At 35.4% G+C, this 19,458-nt stretch overlaps 1 protein-coding gene across 1 annotated transcript in view; it reads left to right on the top strand.

Annotated features, from left to right (window-relative positions):
* Window positions 1-5,860: 5,860 nt before the first annotated feature.
* LOC146160744 (uncharacterized) overlaps window positions 5,861-19,458 on the top strand; it is a 30,027-nt gene continuing 16,429 nt past the window's right edge. The window contains exons 1-10 of the mRNA XM_083385002.1: window positions 5,861-5,978; window positions 6,569-6,689; window positions 7,342-7,444; window positions 7,551-7,618; window positions 8,195-8,281; window positions 8,832-8,943; window positions 10,552-10,707; window positions 12,345-12,518; window positions 13,839-13,982; window positions 16,065-16,215. Coding sequence (XP_083241128.1) covers window positions 6,573-6,689; window positions 7,342-7,444; window positions 7,551-7,618; window positions 8,195-8,281; window positions 8,832-8,943; window positions 10,552-10,707; window positions 12,345-12,518; window positions 13,839-13,982; window positions 16,065-16,215 — 1,112 coding nt within the window. The 5' untranslated portion in view covers window positions 5,861-5,978; window positions 6,569-6,572. The remainder of the gene's footprint in view (window positions 5,979-6,568; window positions 6,690-7,341; window positions 7,445-7,550; window positions 7,619-8,194; window positions 8,282-8,831; window positions 8,944-10,551; window positions 10,708-12,344; window positions 12,519-13,838; window positions 13,983-16,064; window positions 16,216-19,458) is intronic.

The raw sequence follows: 19,458 nt of genomic DNA on the forward strand, positions 1-19,458 counted from the left end.
ATTTATGTTCGGAAAGTTTTTAAATGTTATTTTCTAATTGTTCAAAATGCCAAAGATAATAGTTTTAGGACTTGAGAAATTTAATTGTTAAAATTGCCACTTGCACAAGCCACAAATCATTGACCTATTTATAGATCAAAAAAAATTAGGTAGCATAAACCGTAATGACTATCGTATACAACACAGTGCTAGCCACCAGTGTACCACCGTACTTAGTGCCGCGAGCAGGGTTGCGGAACCAGTTTAAAACAATTAAAGTGCGACTTTGCAAAAAAGTAAAGTCGAGTCCCACTCAAGGTAAATTAACCGATTCCGTCTCATATCGTACTAAGACTCCGCAGCCCTGTATTATAACTACCCTGTCACCCAGGGTTATAATGACTTAAGGCGAAGACTTGACTTAAGTGCACTTAGGTCACTGTTTTTAAATGACTTTAAGTATTTTGACCAAAATGACTTAACTTACACTTAAGTCATTTTGTCTAAAACTTCAGTTGTTTTTTTAAAATATTTTTTCTTAAATTGGGTTATTTATCTCAATTTTTGTGCGTTAAGTATTTTTCTTGCTTGTTATTTCCATTTTGGTATTTTTATAATAGAGTTAAATATCATAATCGAACGAGTTACTAATTTACAAGTTTAACGTATTTTTGATGTCAATGACATGACTTAAAATTGTCTTGTCGGCATATTGACTTGGACTTGACTTGGGCAACTGATGACTTAATTGGAAAAGGACTTGACGTGTTTTTTTTGTTTTTTTTCAAAACTCTTGAAGTTAATTTACATATGACTTGACTTGAACTTAAGTCATTTTAAAATCACTTGTTTACAACACTGCTGGCACCCTCGTCTTGCATGAATTAACTTCAAAATTTGCCACGGAATTACACTCATAGGTGTGTCACATAACTCACTCACCCACAATTCGTGGATGGAATAGGGAAGCTTAATCTACCTTATGCTATTGAAGGGGTCGGCAACTTACGGCCCGCGGGCCGATGCAATTCATCCGGCCCGCCGCCTCTTTGACAAATTAGACACGAGTCTATTTCACATACTTTTTGACTATTTTAACTACGTAATTGCGAAAAATTTTAGCGCTCCGCGCGAATGATCATTATACGTCCGGTTTGTTACCGTTTTAATTCTGCCTTTTCAACTATAGATCAGCGCTTTTTCACCGTTGCGCCGTGGAAGGCTGCCAAGTGCGTAGCAAAAAATTGGAAAAAGTTTAAAAAAATATTGGATATATATTTTTTAACATTTTTCTATTTTCGGCAATGTAATAAAAACTTGTAAAAAATTTAAAACTAACACCGGTATACCAAAACAAAAATCGCGTTTGCTTCGCTCGCCAGGTGCGCCTTGACTTCAAACAGTTAACAAACACTGAGCTAGATTAACTTTAAATGTTATCGCGTTTCCTCAAAGTAGTTTATTACACTTTTTATTCGTTTTGCGTCAACACTTTATTTCCTCTGTAAATGAAATTAAACACGTTTTTAAAAGCAAAAAATATCCGCAAGGCCTGCCTGATTCACAGTTTTTCTAACATTTTAATAACACAATTCTTAGTTATCATTTTGTGCGGCCCGCAGAGACCTTTTTAAGTTGGTTTTGGCCCGCGATTATAAAAAGGTTGCCGACCCCTGTGCTATTGGCACTTTCCAAGATCTTTACTGCGAAACAAACCAACTCCGCAGTCCTGGCCGAGAGGCGCGAATTAGCTAAAATCCAGTTTTAGAAATAACCAAGACTTCTAAATTTGCTTGCGGTTTTTAAAAACCTTTTAGTTAGTGTAAGTAATACTAATAACACCAATGCAATAATTCCGGCAAATTAACTTAATTAAATTCAAGTGAAAATTGTGGATTAGAGCAAACCAAGTTGATACACAGTCGAGATTGGAAACACAGTCTAAATTGTATAATCTCACAGTTGTAATTTTACACAGTACATTTACTGTTAGGCCGAAAGGGAGATTTAGTTTTATCTCTCTTAGTTGTTAGGTCAGTGCTAAAAGTATAGAGAGTTTACCCCCACAACCATAAAGAAAAGGCGTTAAAGAAACACTTTGACGCGCGGTATGATAATACCAATCGTTCAAAAAACCGATAGCCTATACGGCATAAAAGCCCGTTCGCTGCTTACTTCAACAACATCTGTAATGCGGTTTAACCCATTATATTCGAAATGATGATATTGTAAATTTGAATGAATGTATTTTATTTTTTAGGTCAGATAATAAATAACATCCTTGAGTTTAAGCAGGACGCATTAGCGATGTTGCCAATCTGTTTTAGTGTATGGATTTAGGCTACCTATCGTTTTTTTCGTGAAACACATATCTTTTATTGACCCACAATTTTAAATTTAAAGCAACTTATATTTTTTCCGAACCGGAACTTTATAGCCTACACCAGTTTGAAAAAAAAGATTAGTCGAACCGAAGCTAATCCGGAACTTTCGAATAGCTCCGAACAGAAACTGAACGTGAACCGGAAAAGTCAAACGGTTCGACTTCCTGGTTTGAACCAGGATTACGGAGTCGGTTTAAAATAACTCGAGTCCAACTCCCGAATCCGACTCCGGCCAATAAAATAAACCCGAGTCCCGAGTCCGGTTTATTTACAGCATGTGTTTCATCAACTTACGTAACTAAATTAAGGTGGATTTTCAGCAAACCCCTCATAAGAGTGTCATATAATTCTTCCACTCACAATACACGGTTGGAAAATATCCACCAATTGCTATTCCACATTTACAATTTACAGTATTGAAATTTGTTACTGCGCATGCGCACGTCGAACTAGGACCTCTACGCCAGGGGCGGGCAACTTCTCCTGTCGGCGGGCCAGATATGGCCAAATGAAGTGCTTGGCGGGCCGGATTAAGTACTGTCAAAGCTTGCATGTTTTGTCGCATAATAGCGACTATCGTTGTAGCCTACTCGTTAAACACGGCAACACTTTTTTACCGACTTTTTTACCGAAGTACAACTTTATAAACCGAAAATCGGTTTGTTTAGATGTTATGAGATAAATAATTATAAGTTAGGTAAAAATTTGTCAAAATTATTTCAAGTCAAAAACAATTAAAAATGCACATAAATCGTTTACAAAATTAAAAAAACTATCATCAGCTTTTTTTATAATGGACGTTGAGCCTATGTTAAAATATTTTTGAAAAAAGAGTTATATTCAACGAAATTTTAACTGTGTTACATATACGCGGGCTTCCAGAATTAACCACCCTGTCCAAGTTTTGTCGCATTAGGCTCAGCTTCGTTTTTGCATACAGTTGTTTATTTCTGATTTGCACAAATGTATTGAACAGTATTTGCTGATTTTGTCAAAAAAATATAGTTTTAGGTCAAAATTTCATTTTTTTGGTCAAAAAATAATCGCCCTACTGATAATGCTTTTATTAGCGAATTATGTTTATCGCTTAACATTCAAACATTCTTTATTGTCATTGATGTGCAACCGGAATCATTTGTTTTTCACCATTCGGATTTTTTTATTCAAAAGAAAATACTGATTCTTGCCGATTTGAGTGAAAAAATACTTGGGCATTCAATCCTTGTTAAATTAGCGACACTCCTTCTCAAACTTCTGGGCAAATCCATAGGAAAATATTTCTTGTAAATTCTAAATATAATTTCAACCCAAAACAAATAGGCCTAATATAAAAACACAAAGAGCCAAAAAAATAACTAACAATCTCTATAAATTGACGTAGTAAGCAAGTAGTGGGGGATTGTGGCAGAATGTGGCCGCGGGCCACATTATCATGTAACACCAGAAACTGTCTGCGGGCCGCTCAAAATCTCGTCGCGGGTCCGGCCCGCGGGCCGTATGTTGCCCGCCCCTGGTCTTAGCGTTCTTATTCCAGTCCCGAGTATGACTCCAGCAAAACAAACCGACTCCGTCGAGTCCCGAGTCCCGAGTCCGACTCCGCCCCTGGATTATACAGTACACCTAACCAAAGATATTATAACTAACCAAGACGTGTGGTTAGCGACACTTAGTGGTAGTATTGCAACAATTTTGTTTTGGTAACAGGAGAAATGCATTTTAGCTGGCGCTTGAAGATACAAATGCTAGTCGATGGTTATTACGTTACGTAACGTCGCTTATTTGATTGCACAACAATATATTCTTATAAAAAAATACATAAAAAGTCGCATAAATCATGAAATTGAAGCAGTGTAATGTTTTGAATAGCAAAAAATGTAAAGTGAACTTGACTATTTGCTTAACATAAGGCCAAGAAAGATGGACTCGAGATTTTTGTGCGCCTCAGGACTCGTGTTACTAATAATGTTTTATGTTCGTGAGTTACGAAGATTAGCACAGATGTTGCATTGCATTCTTCTGCGTTTATTTTAATGAAACACATTTTATTTAAAAGTGTTTGTATTAATTGCATTCATCACGTAAATACTGCAATGTCTATGTCCAAAAAAAATTCTATAGTAGCATTTATAATCTTACCAGTTCCTTTAGGTAACTTTATTGTTTATCTTACTAAAAATGGATTGTCTTGTGTGTTTTCTGTTTTTTTACTTTTGTAAGAAGTATAATAAGTACAATTTTTTTCTGAATCGTTTGATTTGGGTTTATTGATTTTGATTGGGGTTTGGCACTGGGTAGTGGTATAATTTAATTCAATTTTCAGAGTTGCAATATTTTCATGCTTTCCATTTAAGTTGTATTGCTTGGGTACACAATTGCCCACTTAGTGAATATATGTTAATTTAAGTTACTTTGTAGTACAGGTAAATTGTCTCTTAACTTAATTTTTGACAAGAACAATAATATATATTAGCAATAAAATGATTTACATTTTTGTTATAACTTAAATCAGGTAAATCCCTTTCAAATTGGTTAAATTCCCCCTACATAAAGTCAGTTAAACTCCTTTCAACTTTTATTTTCGGACCAGAATTTGCTGTCAAGTTTAGAGACTATACAATTGGACTCTTTCAGTAAAAAAGGGAATTAAGACCTCTTAACCTCACTAACACGATTTTTTGCATAAAAAATCTTTCAGTTCAATATTATGTACTGGTTATCAGCATTCAGAAAAAATCCTGAAGTAAATGCTTTTTTAAAGCAATTGTCGTAGTTTTTTAGTTTATGTTGCTTTTGAGTTCTGAAGATAATATGTTCACAATAGACTGAGTATTAGCTTGCGACTACAAGAAAAACTTGTTTTTCAACATAAAGAACAAACCATCCTTGCAATACCTTATTTGTTAGCACTAAGCTCTGTATAAAGATGTATATAAATAATAAATCCATAGCTTACATAAAGTTTGTCAGGTATTAAGTGGATTCATATTGTTTTCTTACAGCATTCTGTAAGTTGTTTGCATTATGTCTTGAAGCCAAGTACCTAATGCCATGTGATTTAACTAAAGAATTTGCTTGATATTGCCTGGCCACATTTTTATGGCGAAACATTTATGGAATTGGGTACACTATGCATGGATCTGTAATGTAGCTTAATAATAAATTTCAAAGCCAAAAAGGTCGAGTAGATCGACAGCATCTTGTTAAGACGTTTCGATACAAACTTGCTTTTCAGCCACACTAACTGAAGATGATACAAGTTCGTATCGAAACGTCTTAATCAAGATGCTGTCAATCTACTCGGCCTTTTTGGCTTTGAAATTTATTATTATTATTTATGAAATTGTTGTTTAAATGTGTTATACTTACTTTATCTATTTATGTTGTGTGTTAATACAAATAAGTTTTTACAGAGAACAACACATTGCTTTGCAAAAAAGCCATTAATCAATTAAGATGAAATTCTTTGTTTCTGTAATTTTTAATCCTTTTGCAGAGTGTTTTATAATGTTGTTATTAAATATATATATGCGTATTTCTTTTAACACAAGCTGTACCAAGTACTAAAATGTCTCCAGATGCTTCAGTGTGGATGACCTTTGGTCCTTCAGGATAGAGGTATTTATACCTTTGCAAAATCCAATCTCGCCACTAGCCAAAGATACAGTTAATAACTTGACATCTCGATGGAATTCTATTAAGATGCACATTATTTTAGTGCAATTGCAGTGATATAATTTAACTTAATTTTAGTTCTGTTTTTTAATTAAAAACAATAACTTTAAAAGAAATAAGGTATTTTCCTATGTATCACTGTGTTGTTCAAATAAATTTGATTAGAAATCAACCGATATCACTTTTTTTAGCGATACCTGATTTTTTACAATTTTGTCAACCGATACCTGTTACCGATACCTTTTTTTTATATACCTGGAAAATGTTCAAAACTTGATTTAAATGATAATAAAATCCAAATAGTTTCTATACCTTTATTAATTGATAAACTATTATTATTTTGTATATTAACTTTGCGTGATGCTAAAATCAAAATTTTTTTATTCCAAAAAAGTTGTTTGTTGTACATGAAAAATTATATATGATATTCTAGTACTAAAATATCGGCCAAAGTATCGGCCTACATTTACCGATATCGGTAGAAGCCAAAATATTTTAATATTATTTTGTTAATACGGTTTGCTTAAAAATAGGAAAATGGATGGTTTAAAACCACCAAACTACAAAAGGGTGTCCAAGCAACTGCTGGACATGGAAAGGTTTTTGCTTCGGCAACTTGCTCTTGCTTTGAGAGCTGATCAATCCAATAGAAATGTAAGTGTACTTTAAGATTTATTGATTGACCATTGGTGGAGCATAGTTATTGTTCTTTGTTTGCACTGACATTCTCAGAACATCACTATAAGTCAATATTTAAATAAGCACTTTACTTGTTTTTCAACTGGATAATGTTTTTTTGTAAGAGGTTCGATCTTTAAATTAATTCAAATTTTAAATACAAATTTATAGTTATATTTGCAAGCCCTTAAAGATAAATTTTGTAATAATTGTGTAATGAAATACAATCTGCCTGATGATGTATGCTAACGCTTGTTTACTATAAGTGCCTATTGTATACATATTTTGACTTGCTAACACTGTCAGTTTGACTTACTAAATCCCCTTAAAGTTATAAGCCAGTTAGTTTGAGTTAGACAACAAAAAAATAATATGGTTTGCAGTATACCACAAAAAACCGACATCTTTTAAATTCATTAAGTAATAAAATATTCAACAATAACTTATTTGATAATTAGGCATAAGTACTGCTGAGATTGTACAATCTGCTGAGATTATATGATAACCAAATATATTTTGGTTAGTTTTCCTTCTTTTTTACAATAGCAGGGCTTTATTTAAATTATTAAAAAAAGCAACAATGTTCACTAGGTGAAATTTCCTTGATAGAGATAAAAATGTTTTGCAGATTGTGAATTGTCCATCACTTAAGTTGAGAAACTTTTTGGAAACGTTTCTTTCAGAATCAAATCAAACTGCAAACAGCAGCCAGGCAAATAAAGCTGGACAAGGTAGGTGTGCCAAAGAGTGTATATTTGCCCTGACTTTTCTTTTCACTTCTCAGTCATGATTTTATGTTCTTTGTCGTTAATGTGTGTTTAATGGTATACTATTTAGATAAAGATTGTGGAAACCAAAATTTTCAATATGCTGTTCCAACAGAAACAATTCTTGATCCACTCCAGGTAATGATTAACAAGCTTTGGTAAATATGAATCAGTTGCGAGCTTTTCATGTTATTGAACAAAAAATATAAAATCCAATTCAAGCATTAAGCAGGACTGTTGCAAGATCAATATGTAAAACACATTACTGTCCAATACAAGAGTGGCCTTATTAATACCTGTATGGATTCAATTAACTTACAATATATTTACATTGTTTTATGAATATTAGTGCAAAGTTTACCTAAAAATGGGGATTTCATAAAATTGTTTTTTTTTTTACTTAAATTGTGATGCCTAATTTTACTCTCCATGTAATTTCTACAAAATTTGACAATTAAAAAAAAATAAGAAATGTTAATTTTAAAGTCCAACCATTTCATTTAGTTACTTCAAAAATACTAATTCTCTGCTGTAATTATTGAAAAATACTAAACATTGGCTGGTGGGTTAAGTGCAATTTTGTTTGTGCAATAAGTTAATCAAATATCTTAGGATATGTGGCTGTGAAAGTTTTAATGCCTAAATGTGCCAAAGGAGAGTTGCAATTGAATTATCTTGAACACTTTAAAAACTTTAATTTTTTTATTTTTTCAGAAAATGAACAGTTTTCTGATGGTACTTAGTAAGGAAAAATGCATCTACATTTCAGAAAAATGTCCACTGCTAAAAAGATTGAAAAAGGTAACCCAATTTTTAAAAATAATTATTTCTAAATAAAAGAATTTGTAAGCCTTATGGTTTTTAGAAAAAATAAAGATTTCCCCCAATATAAAAGTTTTCAGACAAAAAGGAAGTTTATACTAAAAACTGACATAACACCTTCAATAATTCTTTGTTAATGTTTAGAATTTAAGAAATTAGTTTTGTACTAAAAAAAATAATTTCAGAAATAAGTTTTGTATTAAAGAAAAACAAATAATTGATGATAAAGATAGAAAACAAATATACTCAAATATTTTGCAAATAGGAACTTTGTGTGCTGCAAAAGCAACTAAATGATCACTGTATCTAAAAATGTTTTTATATCCATTATAGTTTGTTAGCAAAATTTTGTTTTAAGCTATAAATAAAAAAAATAAAAAATATTATTTTTCAACACAAAATATTTGTTGATAATTGATTTTATTTTTTTATATCATTATGTTTTAACTCTCTTTTATTCAAGGTAACTATATTTCAAAGCCATGTTTGACCCCCCTAATAATCAAGGATATAACTGTTTTGTTTTCAGGAAGAAATTATTGGCAAGTCATTAGAAGAAGTATTTCATCTAGAAGAAAAGGAAAAATTACATCAATTTTTTCCCTTTCAAAATAAAAACAACAAAAACAACTCCAACAAAGGTAACACCTCAACATTTTTAACCTTGTGCATTTTTTTGAATTAAAGGTTACTTATATCACATTTTGAAGATCCAGGGTTGCTCGATTGTTTGCTAAACTGAAATTGTAAATGTCATTGTCTTCATAGTTTGGGCTAAAAAACATTTTTTCTAAGAACATTATGAAGGAAGGTTTATTGAAGTATTGGCGTGTGGTGGTGTACATTTGTTATGTTTACTACCTTAAGCCAAGTTCAACTTTGTAAATGTAGCCCCAGGCACTGTTCGGCGCAATTCGCTGCTGGGTTTGTCTTTGCCTCAGTGAAACTTCCGCAAAATTATAAACACCAAACTGAAAATAATATTTTAAATATACTTAGGCAATATTAAAATCCATAATTATGTTGGTGAATAGTGTTTATCTTGTATTTCTATTAAGTATACAGGATAGAAAATAGATAAGTTTTATAATAATAAAGCTCATAATGTCCAGTTGTGCTTTCCTTCCAAGAATTTTTGCTATGCGTTGAGCTTATCTTAATCAAAATTCCATTCCAGGAATTTTCAGATAGGCTAACCTGGCCACTGGCTATATCTTGTTTAAACATGGTTGTGCATTTTAGTGCTCATTTAGGTTTGTTTTTTCATTATTTATTCGTTTAGCTGTTACCTAATTCATATCTTTGACTGTTAATATTTTATAACTTGGTAGAATTGTTTTTTTTTGTTTTCACCAGGCTTTACCATACTTGTTCATCATGTTCCGTCACTTGGAAAATATGAGCTAGGATGCATTTTCAATTAAATTTTTCTTATTAAACTGCTGTAATAAAAAGCTAGTTTTTTGTAAGTGGATAACTAAGCTCATAGGGAAACTTGAAGTTGACCAAAGTATTAAAAAAAGATTGTGGCAATTAATTAGTTTATAGGAATAAAAGTTCTGTAAGAATTGTATGCATACCTGCAAAAAATAAAAACACTGTTGCTGCTAGAAGTTTACCTGGTACCAGTAACACAGACCAATAGATTGTTTTGGTTTGATAGCTCAAAGCTTGGTAATTTCCTATCCATATGTTGCGCATTGATCCACTCAACCTTTGTTGCTCGTAATTCGGCATTTGGTTTTTCAATACTAATATAGTTAATCAAATAAAAAAGTGCATATTTAAATTAATAAACTATAACTGGAAAAACTCAATCCCTATTAATCCTATTTAATCTGGTGTACTTTGTTGGTTGGCTTAAATCAGTAATCCCATGCCACCATTACTTTTATTGCCACTCGAACAATAAACATGTATGTACTATGAGGTAATTTTAATTGAATGAAAATACCTACACATCATACAAGTGCTTTGTAATACTATTATGACAAGCCATTACATATAGCTGATATCAGAAGTCATAATCCTCAAGAAAATTTCTTTAGGGAAATCGACATACTGTTTCATGCTAATAACCTAACCTCATTTAAAACACTTATGCCACTAAAATCATAGATGCATTTACTTTTCATGTTGGTGCCTTTTTACAGCCATGTATTCCAGGAATGATTTTGTCAAGATTCCCAAGTAGGCAACCATCTACTTTAATAACAAAGTCACTAAATTTGCAATTAAACTTTTTGCAGATAACGCTCAAGTTCCCCTCATTGAGTCGTTTGCCACTCGCCTTGGAAGGATTTTTAACCCACCAGAGACTCAACCGGGTTCATTTGAAGCTGTCCATTGCATTGCAGTAAAGCAAACAGTGTGCGAGGAAATGTCAAACATACCTAGTTTAGAAGGTATGAGTTTTAAGTTTTGCAGAATATAAATTAGGAGAAAAAAGATTTCCTTCTTTGTTTGTTTGAAACTCAAAGTGTATTCTGTTTGGTCTATTTGTGCATATTATTTTCTTCAGGGACGTTTCAGTTAAAAAAAAGGTTGTTTTAATATTCGCATGCAATGACTGTACTCTGTACTTTAAGCTTGTACTCCAGGGGTTCCCAACCTTTTTTACACCGTGGCCCCCTTTGAATTTTTTTAGAAATAAATGGTCCCCCCTATTTTTTTCAACATTCTGAAAAAATGAGAAAACGTCATTTTAATAAAAAAAAGGTTTATACAGTAACCGGTAGTTAGAATGATAAAACAATATAAATATAATGGTGAAAATAACGGCCCAAATAGACATAAAAAGCGACATGCTTTACTATTCAAACGTTTCAGCAAATGCTCATGCCATCATCAGTGATATAATATAAATATAAAATACAATAAACATGATCTAGTACAGGGTGGTCCAAACCCAGGCCCGCGGGCCACATGACATCATTGTTTGTGGCCGCGAAGCACTGTTGAATTATTGTAATGCGTACAATTTGAGTTTATATTCAAATAAACATAAGTGACCAAAAAACAGAAAGCATGTTCGAATCGATTTTACTAGCGCTCATCAAGTTCGGATCCACTAGCGCTCATCAAGTTCGGATCCAGGGGGCGATAAGAACGCCTAATTTTTGGTATGTGTTGGGACGGTTAGAAAGTTGCAGTACGTCCTATATGGAACTTTATAAAATGGCTGTTTTGCAAACTTATAAGTTATAGTTTCATTATGTTTTCCGTCTTTTTAATATGAACATAACATAAAAGTGACGACCCTAAATAAATTACTATTTTTTGTGACTTTAAAGTAAATGCACAATATAATATATATATACCGCGCATCTGGAAAGTAGCATCGTTTTACAGGTTTTCACTGTGAATATAGGCTACCGTCTGACCCTTTTCCATTATATAACCGTCTGACCCTTTCCATTATACAATTTCAGCCAATTTGATCCAGTCAAAAAATATTCTACGCTTATAACTGCAGTCTTCTTCGAAATTAAACGTTGTGTTAAATACGCAACTTTTTTCGCGCTTTGCGCGAACATTTTCACAGTCTTATTATAGCTCGATTTCATTTGCGCACAACTTTAAAGATAGCAGCAAGTTTGTGAAGACTACATGTCTGTGACGATGCTTTGTGACATCCTTTTAGAATATTTCATGCCCCGACCTAACGAAAATTGTTGATCGGCTGCTGGCACGCATGTAGCCTGCATTATGTGGCCCGCAAACAACATGTAGGAAATATTGTGACCCGCGATGCTCTCAACCTTGGACCACCCTGATCTAGTACATTAATTAGTTATTATCATATTCAGTTAATGTTATGGGGGCCATGGCCCACAGGTTGGGAACCCCTGTTGTACTCGCTACTATTTTTTGTGTGCTCTGTCGAATATATATTTCTCGCACACACGCCATACATGTGCCTAAACTGTTTTACCACCACGTTTTGGTAAAACTAGTTTTGCGAAATTGTCAGTCTATCAGCAGTATATATAAAAATCTCCGTATGGCGCGGCACACCGAGTCTGACTGTTTTATCTTTCAGGAAAACGAGAGTTGCTGGTCTGCCTGATGACACCCACCAAAGAGCCGGACCTGCCTTCGTCGCTGCGGGAAATTGCCGTGTCAGGATCCATGAAAGCTCCACCGAATCAGACTGTGAACAGCAGAGCGAAAATACCCCAACCCGATTGCTTTACTACCAGACAAAATATCTCGGGTGCGTCACCGAGATATTTACTTTTTATTAACCGCTGTCATAAAAAAGAAATGGTTTTATTTGCTTCGAAGTGAGTGTGTTTGACTCTGTGTTCTCGTTTCTTTTTGGTTTTAACAAAGGACACTAAACTGTGGCCTTATAGTAAGATTGCCGTTTTACCAAGATAATTCACTGCAAACCGTAGTTTTAAACAAAATTCCCTTAAAAAATGTTTATCGTTAAGACTAGCGGTAAAAGTAAGGCGGAACAGTATTTCGATAAAAAGTGTTATTTTTAGTACGGCATGGGGGTTTTAGCACTAATACGCAAGTATTTACTCTTGTACTTTATTCATAATATCCAATATAAATCCTTATAGTATTTATAAATCTCTATGTTTGTCACATTCCGCGTGCAATCGCCACTGAAACTGTTTGCTAACTTTCACTTCACAATAGAGACAAACATTAATTTTATTTTACTTTTTGGTATGCTTTAGATTAGATAGATTCAACAGGATCTATTGTTTATGGCCAAAGAGTCGTAGAAACCATGGCGCTCAATTATAGAAAAGTTATGCGTTATAAATAAATAAATGTATTTGTTTGCGTTTAGCGCAGGTCTTGTATCTTAAAAACTATACCATGGCAATATACTTGGGTAATTAAAGGCTCCCAACTTGGAGTATTTTGGCGTAATTTAGTTTTACATAAGAGTTTAACTAGACCAGTGGTTTCCAACCTTTTTGTTGTCACAACCCCCTTTTTTTAGTTTTCAAAAAAATACGCGACCCCCCAAAAAAATTTTCTTGTGTTACACTTTAACCATATTACATTCACAAACAATTAGGCAAATGTTTAATTTCTAGATAAACAGTTTCTAAATTTGTCAAAAATGTTCGGATTTACGTTAAAAGCATGATCCAGTAACTAAAAGTTACTGTTCAAGGTCTATTGGCGTCATAACTTTTTATTCCAATAGAGAAAATGTCTTAGTTTTTTTAGTTTATATTGGTGTTTTTTTTCTTGTCAATTTTTCGTTTATAGCACACGGCGATCCCCGATTCCCCCACAACCTCTTTCGACCCCCAGGTTGGAAATGACTGTACTAGGCACAGCAGCTTTATATAACATCTATTTCGTTACGGCATATTATTACGTTATGTGCTACGTCATGTTTAAAATTAAAATGCCCTACTGGTTAGTTACGGTAAAAAATTACTTTTACATCGCTGGTTGAGGTGAATTTTATTGAACGTAGGATCGCAACTGATATTTGATGTTAAATACCAGTTGCAATACAATAAAATGTTAATTAAAACCACATGCTATGTTTCAACAGGAAAAATGACCGGCGTCAATCCCCAACAATTGCTAAAGAGCATGACCAAGGCAGAGGTTAACACTCTGGTCAAAGGTTGCCTGACGGCCCTACAGGCTCCCCTCGCCAGCGGCACGTCCTTGTACCAAATTTTACACAAGCAAGGTACGCGTGACTTGATGTTTGGACATGCTTCTACATACTTGTTCTGCTATACATACACTATAGATTTTTCTTCTAATATCATACTAACATGCGAGTTTTATATCTAAGCTGTAAATTAGTTGCCGTACGGGCGCTAGTTGGTGCAAGAGGTTTGTGGTTTGCCTTTAATTTGGTCAGATTCGCGCCTCCTTTTTAAATGTTTAGTTAAGCCCGATTTGTTTTTGTTGTACAGACATTTCCAATTGACTAGGTTAATAAGTAAGTATTGTTTTGTTGCAACGCACAATTTATTGATTTCTATGAATGCTATTTTTTTCTTTAAGCTAGTCCATATTATGTAAAATATCCTACTGTCTTTGAAATAGGAAAACAATTCTATTGTCAATAAAAATTGTTAGCTGATTTGGCAAAGCACCTATTTGTAAACTAAAAGCCTGTTCAGTGTACATGAAGTCAAAACTGTTAAAGTTGTACCGTATTGCAAATGTTTATTTTCCTGAAAGTTAATTTTGAAATTTAGCTTATAGCAGATGCTTTTTGCATTTACTGTTGCTATCAAAATAACTAGTGCGAAATTTGCGTTTTGTACTTTATTTTTTGGTCGCAGCTAAAAGGATTGAGAAGCACTGGTATATATAGGCCTCCATTTCAGAAGACATGGTACTTTATATGTACGTTTGTCCGATTTTTTTTTTAAAACAATACCGATACCAGAATGTTTGCAGCAATAGGTATGGTCGCCTCATTTTTTACAAACCATGGTTAAACTGACGATATTAATTTGGAAAGGGATCCGGAACTACCAGCATACGACAAGTACTTATACAACCACTTGTTATCGGGTATTACCGTTCATGCAATATAAGCAGATATCACTATTTAAACCATCTCTTGAATCGATGTTCAGTATGAATTATACTTCGGTTCCTAATTGATTCCACGTTGCGTCCATAAAAGAAATTTCGCCTGATCAGAAAAGCACTTGGAAAATGACAATGAACCGACCAGGGCTAATCACGCATTCGTTGTCCATGTTTACAAGGAGATTGTTAAAAGGCTGAATACTGTACGTTATTTAAAAATTGGATGTTAACGTCGTACGCCCAGACTATTTGCCGTATTTAAAGGCTTTTTATCAGCAAAATATTTCCCTCAATCTTATGCCGTTTTCTATTTTATTTTTCAAAATGTCCTTAGATTTTATGGTAAACCTGGCTTTGTCCTGAGATAATTACAAGAACTCGTATTGAATAAACCATTTATGAAAAACGTAGGGATCCGTTAACAATATGTAACGTAGCGGGTCTATAGCATGCTTTCATTCATGCTGTTATTTACAGGACGTACTTTAATTTGGTGTCGTAATTTATGCCTTAGTGAAATTCATGACGCCGTTAAATTAATTATTGTATCGCAGCGTTGAGCCTTGAGCCGTACGAATTGATAAGTTTAGCTTTAAACTTGAGGGACATAGTTGTCAAAATGAAGACCGGTTATTTCGAACGAAATATTGCTGTTTTCCAAAAAATAAAAGTTAACTCCTTTTCAAACAGACATCTGTTTGTCGTGCGGCGTTTTGAAATTGCTCCCTATCGTTTTCCGGTGATTGACAACTCGCTTTTCACGTACGTCACGCAATTAAAAAGTGCATTCGTTTTATCCAATCCAATTTCCCTTGCTGTATATGCAGAACAATAAAGTTTATATTTTTGCATCGTGTTGTCCGTAAAACCGCCTTGTAAGTTTTCGCAGTCTATTTAAGCCCACTACAACGTACTTGCAAATCAAACCTGCCAGAAATTCACTGGGTGGTAGCTAGTCTATAACCACCCGACTGCTACTTGGCAGATAGCCCATTGTTGCCTTACTATGCGTTTTCTAGCAAAGCATGCGACTGCCTTGAATATAGGTTTTAAATTCCCTTTTTTAAACGAATTTTTTTGCTTTCGACAGTGTTGCAAGCGCAGGACACTTAAACAAGTGTTGCTGTGTCATGCGTTTTAGCAAAGCATGCGACTACCTTGAATGGGCCTATATGTTTTAAACTACCATTGTAAACGCATTTTTTTGTGCTTTCTACAGTGTTGCAACAAGCGCAGGCCACCAGCCAGATGTACAAGTTTCGCTTGCCCGACGGTGCTATGGCAACGGCTCTCACCAAAAGCAAACTCATGGGACACCTCGGGCAACCCGGGGAACCACCCTTCATCGTGTCATTCCACTCCATTTACAGGTGTGTTCCTTTGTCTTGGGTGGGGTAATCCATCAATCACATTTGTTCTTTATGCTAAAAAATTATGTTAGTAAATATTACGTTTCTTTTTCGTAGAAAAGTAAACAACAACGTTGGCATTCGCCAATAAAAGAACGGTTATTTGGTAGCAAACGTTGCTTGTTCAAAAAGATTAATTTAAGAAAAACATGTCAAAGTATTGCAACTATACTGATTTGGTCTGTACCAACCGGTCGAATGAGACTTTACTGAACATGGCTCCACTGGAAATATTGTTTAGTGAACAGTATTCTTTTGTAAAACAAGCGAAATCAGCAAAGCTTTTCATGAAATAAAGTCGTCAGAGAAACGTTGGTTTTTACAAAGGGAAACCCCATAATGTGGAAACTTTCGTTCCTTAACATTCTCCAAGCGCATAGCCAACTAAACACATGGTGATTTCGCATTCTAAATTAAATAAAAGGTTAAAAAAGTTAGTTTTACTGTTCTTTGTTTAAAGCCGACAGACGACTTGTCAAGTTTAACTACGTTTAATATGAAAAGTATTTATTTTTAAATAAATGTGCGGCGTTATTTGGAAAGCCATCCACGTTGACATCCTTCCATTAAAACACAAGCTGATTTACATTTTACTTTCACTTGCGTTGGTTTTCCAAAATTATAAGGTTTGTTTTGAGAACTACAGCGTTCTCATTAAAATGTAGTCAGCCTAACATTTCTTTCATGCTAATTGAACTTGGCCTCTTTCGTGCTGTTAAAACTGGGTTTTATTTTTAAGTTTTTTTTAAGTATTGCTTGCAAAATTTGCGATTCATGGTATCTAGTGTGTAGATTCAATACAAGAAAAAATAGCAATTACAAAGCTTACTATTTTGGCATTCCCTTATAGTAATGAATGTAGTGCGTCATAAACCTTTGATTGCATTTAGTGCTGAATAAAACACTATAATCACCCAACTTGACAACATGAGCTACTTTGGTTATTCGTGCCTTTATAAAGAAAAAGCGTTGTAAACACAAAACTAAAAATAAGCTGGGGATGCGCCTATTTCGCGATTGTCGTCAGTAATATAATAACGTAAGCTGATGTCGCTGTATTAATTCAGCCGGTGACTTGATTTTACGTTGCCTTTTTCTCCTGTGCGGCTAAAAATGCTCTCCCGGCAATCAAGTCGACTCTTGCATGTGCGAAATGCGTGCAAACGTCGAGAGCGTGTTATACAACTAAACGCCTACCGTGATGTCACGCGATTCGCGTGTGTGCGATTGCAAAGCGCGCTGTACAATCCACTGTGTGTGCGTGTGCGTGCAACTTACTTGTAATATATTATGTGGTTGGCGCCCGGCAACGAAATATTGAGGACAGCCCAAACTTGGCCTGCGCTCATTTTCTTGCAATTGACGCATACACACACACAAGACTTGCCGTGCTAGAAATATCCGATAAATCAGCTTGGTTTTGTGTGTCGTGTTTGAATTGCGACTACATAAGGACAACTCACTGACCACTACAGAGTTAACTAAAATTCGTTTTTTCTCTTTGACCTGTGTGATTTTATGAGAAAACTCGACAGGTAAACAAGTTTGCAGGAATACTACAAATCTAGTTTTGTCCCCAATATAAATATATCACATTTTCTTCTATGAGTTACTGTTAATGTTTATAAGTCAGTTGCATTTTGACCTCATAATATTTCAACCCCTAAACGCATGGAGTAAATGTGCAAATACATTACAATTGGGCTGTTTCCTGAACACGAGTTTCGGTCAACGCGCCTTACTTTCATCAAGCGCGAGTTCTCCAACCAATGCGAGACTCTTTAAATTCCGCCCGGTCAAGAATCGCCGGCTCCCCGGGCTGCCGCGCTCGCGCGCTCTTTTCTGATTTCTTCGTGACGTTGCCTGGACAGGAAGTGACGTAGCGATGAGGCCTTCACGCTGCGCGGCGCCGCGTGCATGTCTGACGATGAGTGACGGCCCGGAGAGCAGAACATTCAACTCTCTTAGCGCAGTGCTCAATCGCGCGTTTTTGTGTTGTTGCTTGTTTGTCGCAAGCACGCCTGCGTGCGTGTATGCATGCGACTATGGTTTTTAGTTGCGCGCGCAGCGTCGGTGCTCCGACGACAAATTGCTAGATTGTTTACGTTTGGGCGGTTGGGCTTTGGCGCGACCACGCAAGACAGGTGGGGAAAGGGGTGACAGTAGAGTAGGAGTAATAGCGACAGCATAGTGAGCGTAAGTAGCAGCAACCTTGCGTGGAAGCCTGGTGCAGCGTACCATACCAACAGAATGTTTAACTGCTCCATTTTAACTGATCGCACGCTCTTTTATTTTGCACAAGTGTATCACCTGATGAGGACCACATTTGACAAGGGTTAATGAGAAGTTTACGTTCATTTGTTTAATACAGTCGTTTTTCTATAGTTCGATTTTTTGCGAACCTCTATGGACTGTTTTGTACACTTTAGCCGCCAGGTGTCTCCACAGACCAAAGTTGACGGGCAATTTCGCCCCCCAACTGTTTGGGAACAAAGTAAACAATGTACACTTTAGCCGCCAGGTGTCTCCACAGACCAAAGTTGACGGGCAATTTCGCCCCCAACTGTTTGGGAACAAAGTAAACAAACAAAATCACGATTCCAACTGGGCGCCATAGCTCAGCTTGGAACCCGCGAGAGGAGCAACATATGCTTGCGGCGCTTGCACATCGTTTCCTCGCAGACAATCAATTATATTTTGTGTGCGTGTGTGTGCTCCTCGGTCCGACGCGAAGCCTATCAAAGGCGTATGCAATACACGCACGCACGCACGCACTTCTGGTTGTTGTATATATATGTGCATGAGTGTGCACGTGCTCTGGCGCGTGTTTGTAAGTGTGTGTGGATTTTGTTCACGGCTTCTGTCGCGGCACTATAAGGTGGTAAGCGCGGTGTTGATGTTTGAGCGAGGCTCATGAAGGAGAACGGGAGAAACTAATTGCGGTATTTGCTGCAAGTGCTGGAAGGCGGCCAGGAAATCGCTTGCTTCCTATCTCTTCTCTGTTGTTGCCGTTTAGCTTGTAAAAGTTTACAGTAATAGAGGACTTGTTATTTCGCCGCGGCAATGATTGCGCTCTGTCCGGTCTCCTCTTAATGTGGTTAGAGTGGTAAGAAAGCGCCAATCGCGGTAGTAAGGTATATCGTTTGCGGAGCTGCCCTTTATCGGATGTTAATCTGTGCCTCGTATTTTAGGATGGAATGCAAG

This window comes from Ascidiella aspersa, chromosome 3 (genome assembly GCF_963924565.1).
Source record: "Ascidiella aspersa chromosome 3, kaAscAspe10.2, whole genome shotgun sequence".
NCBI lineage: Eukaryota > Metazoa > Chordata > Ascidiacea > Phlebobranchia > Ascidiidae > Ascidiella > Ascidiella aspersa.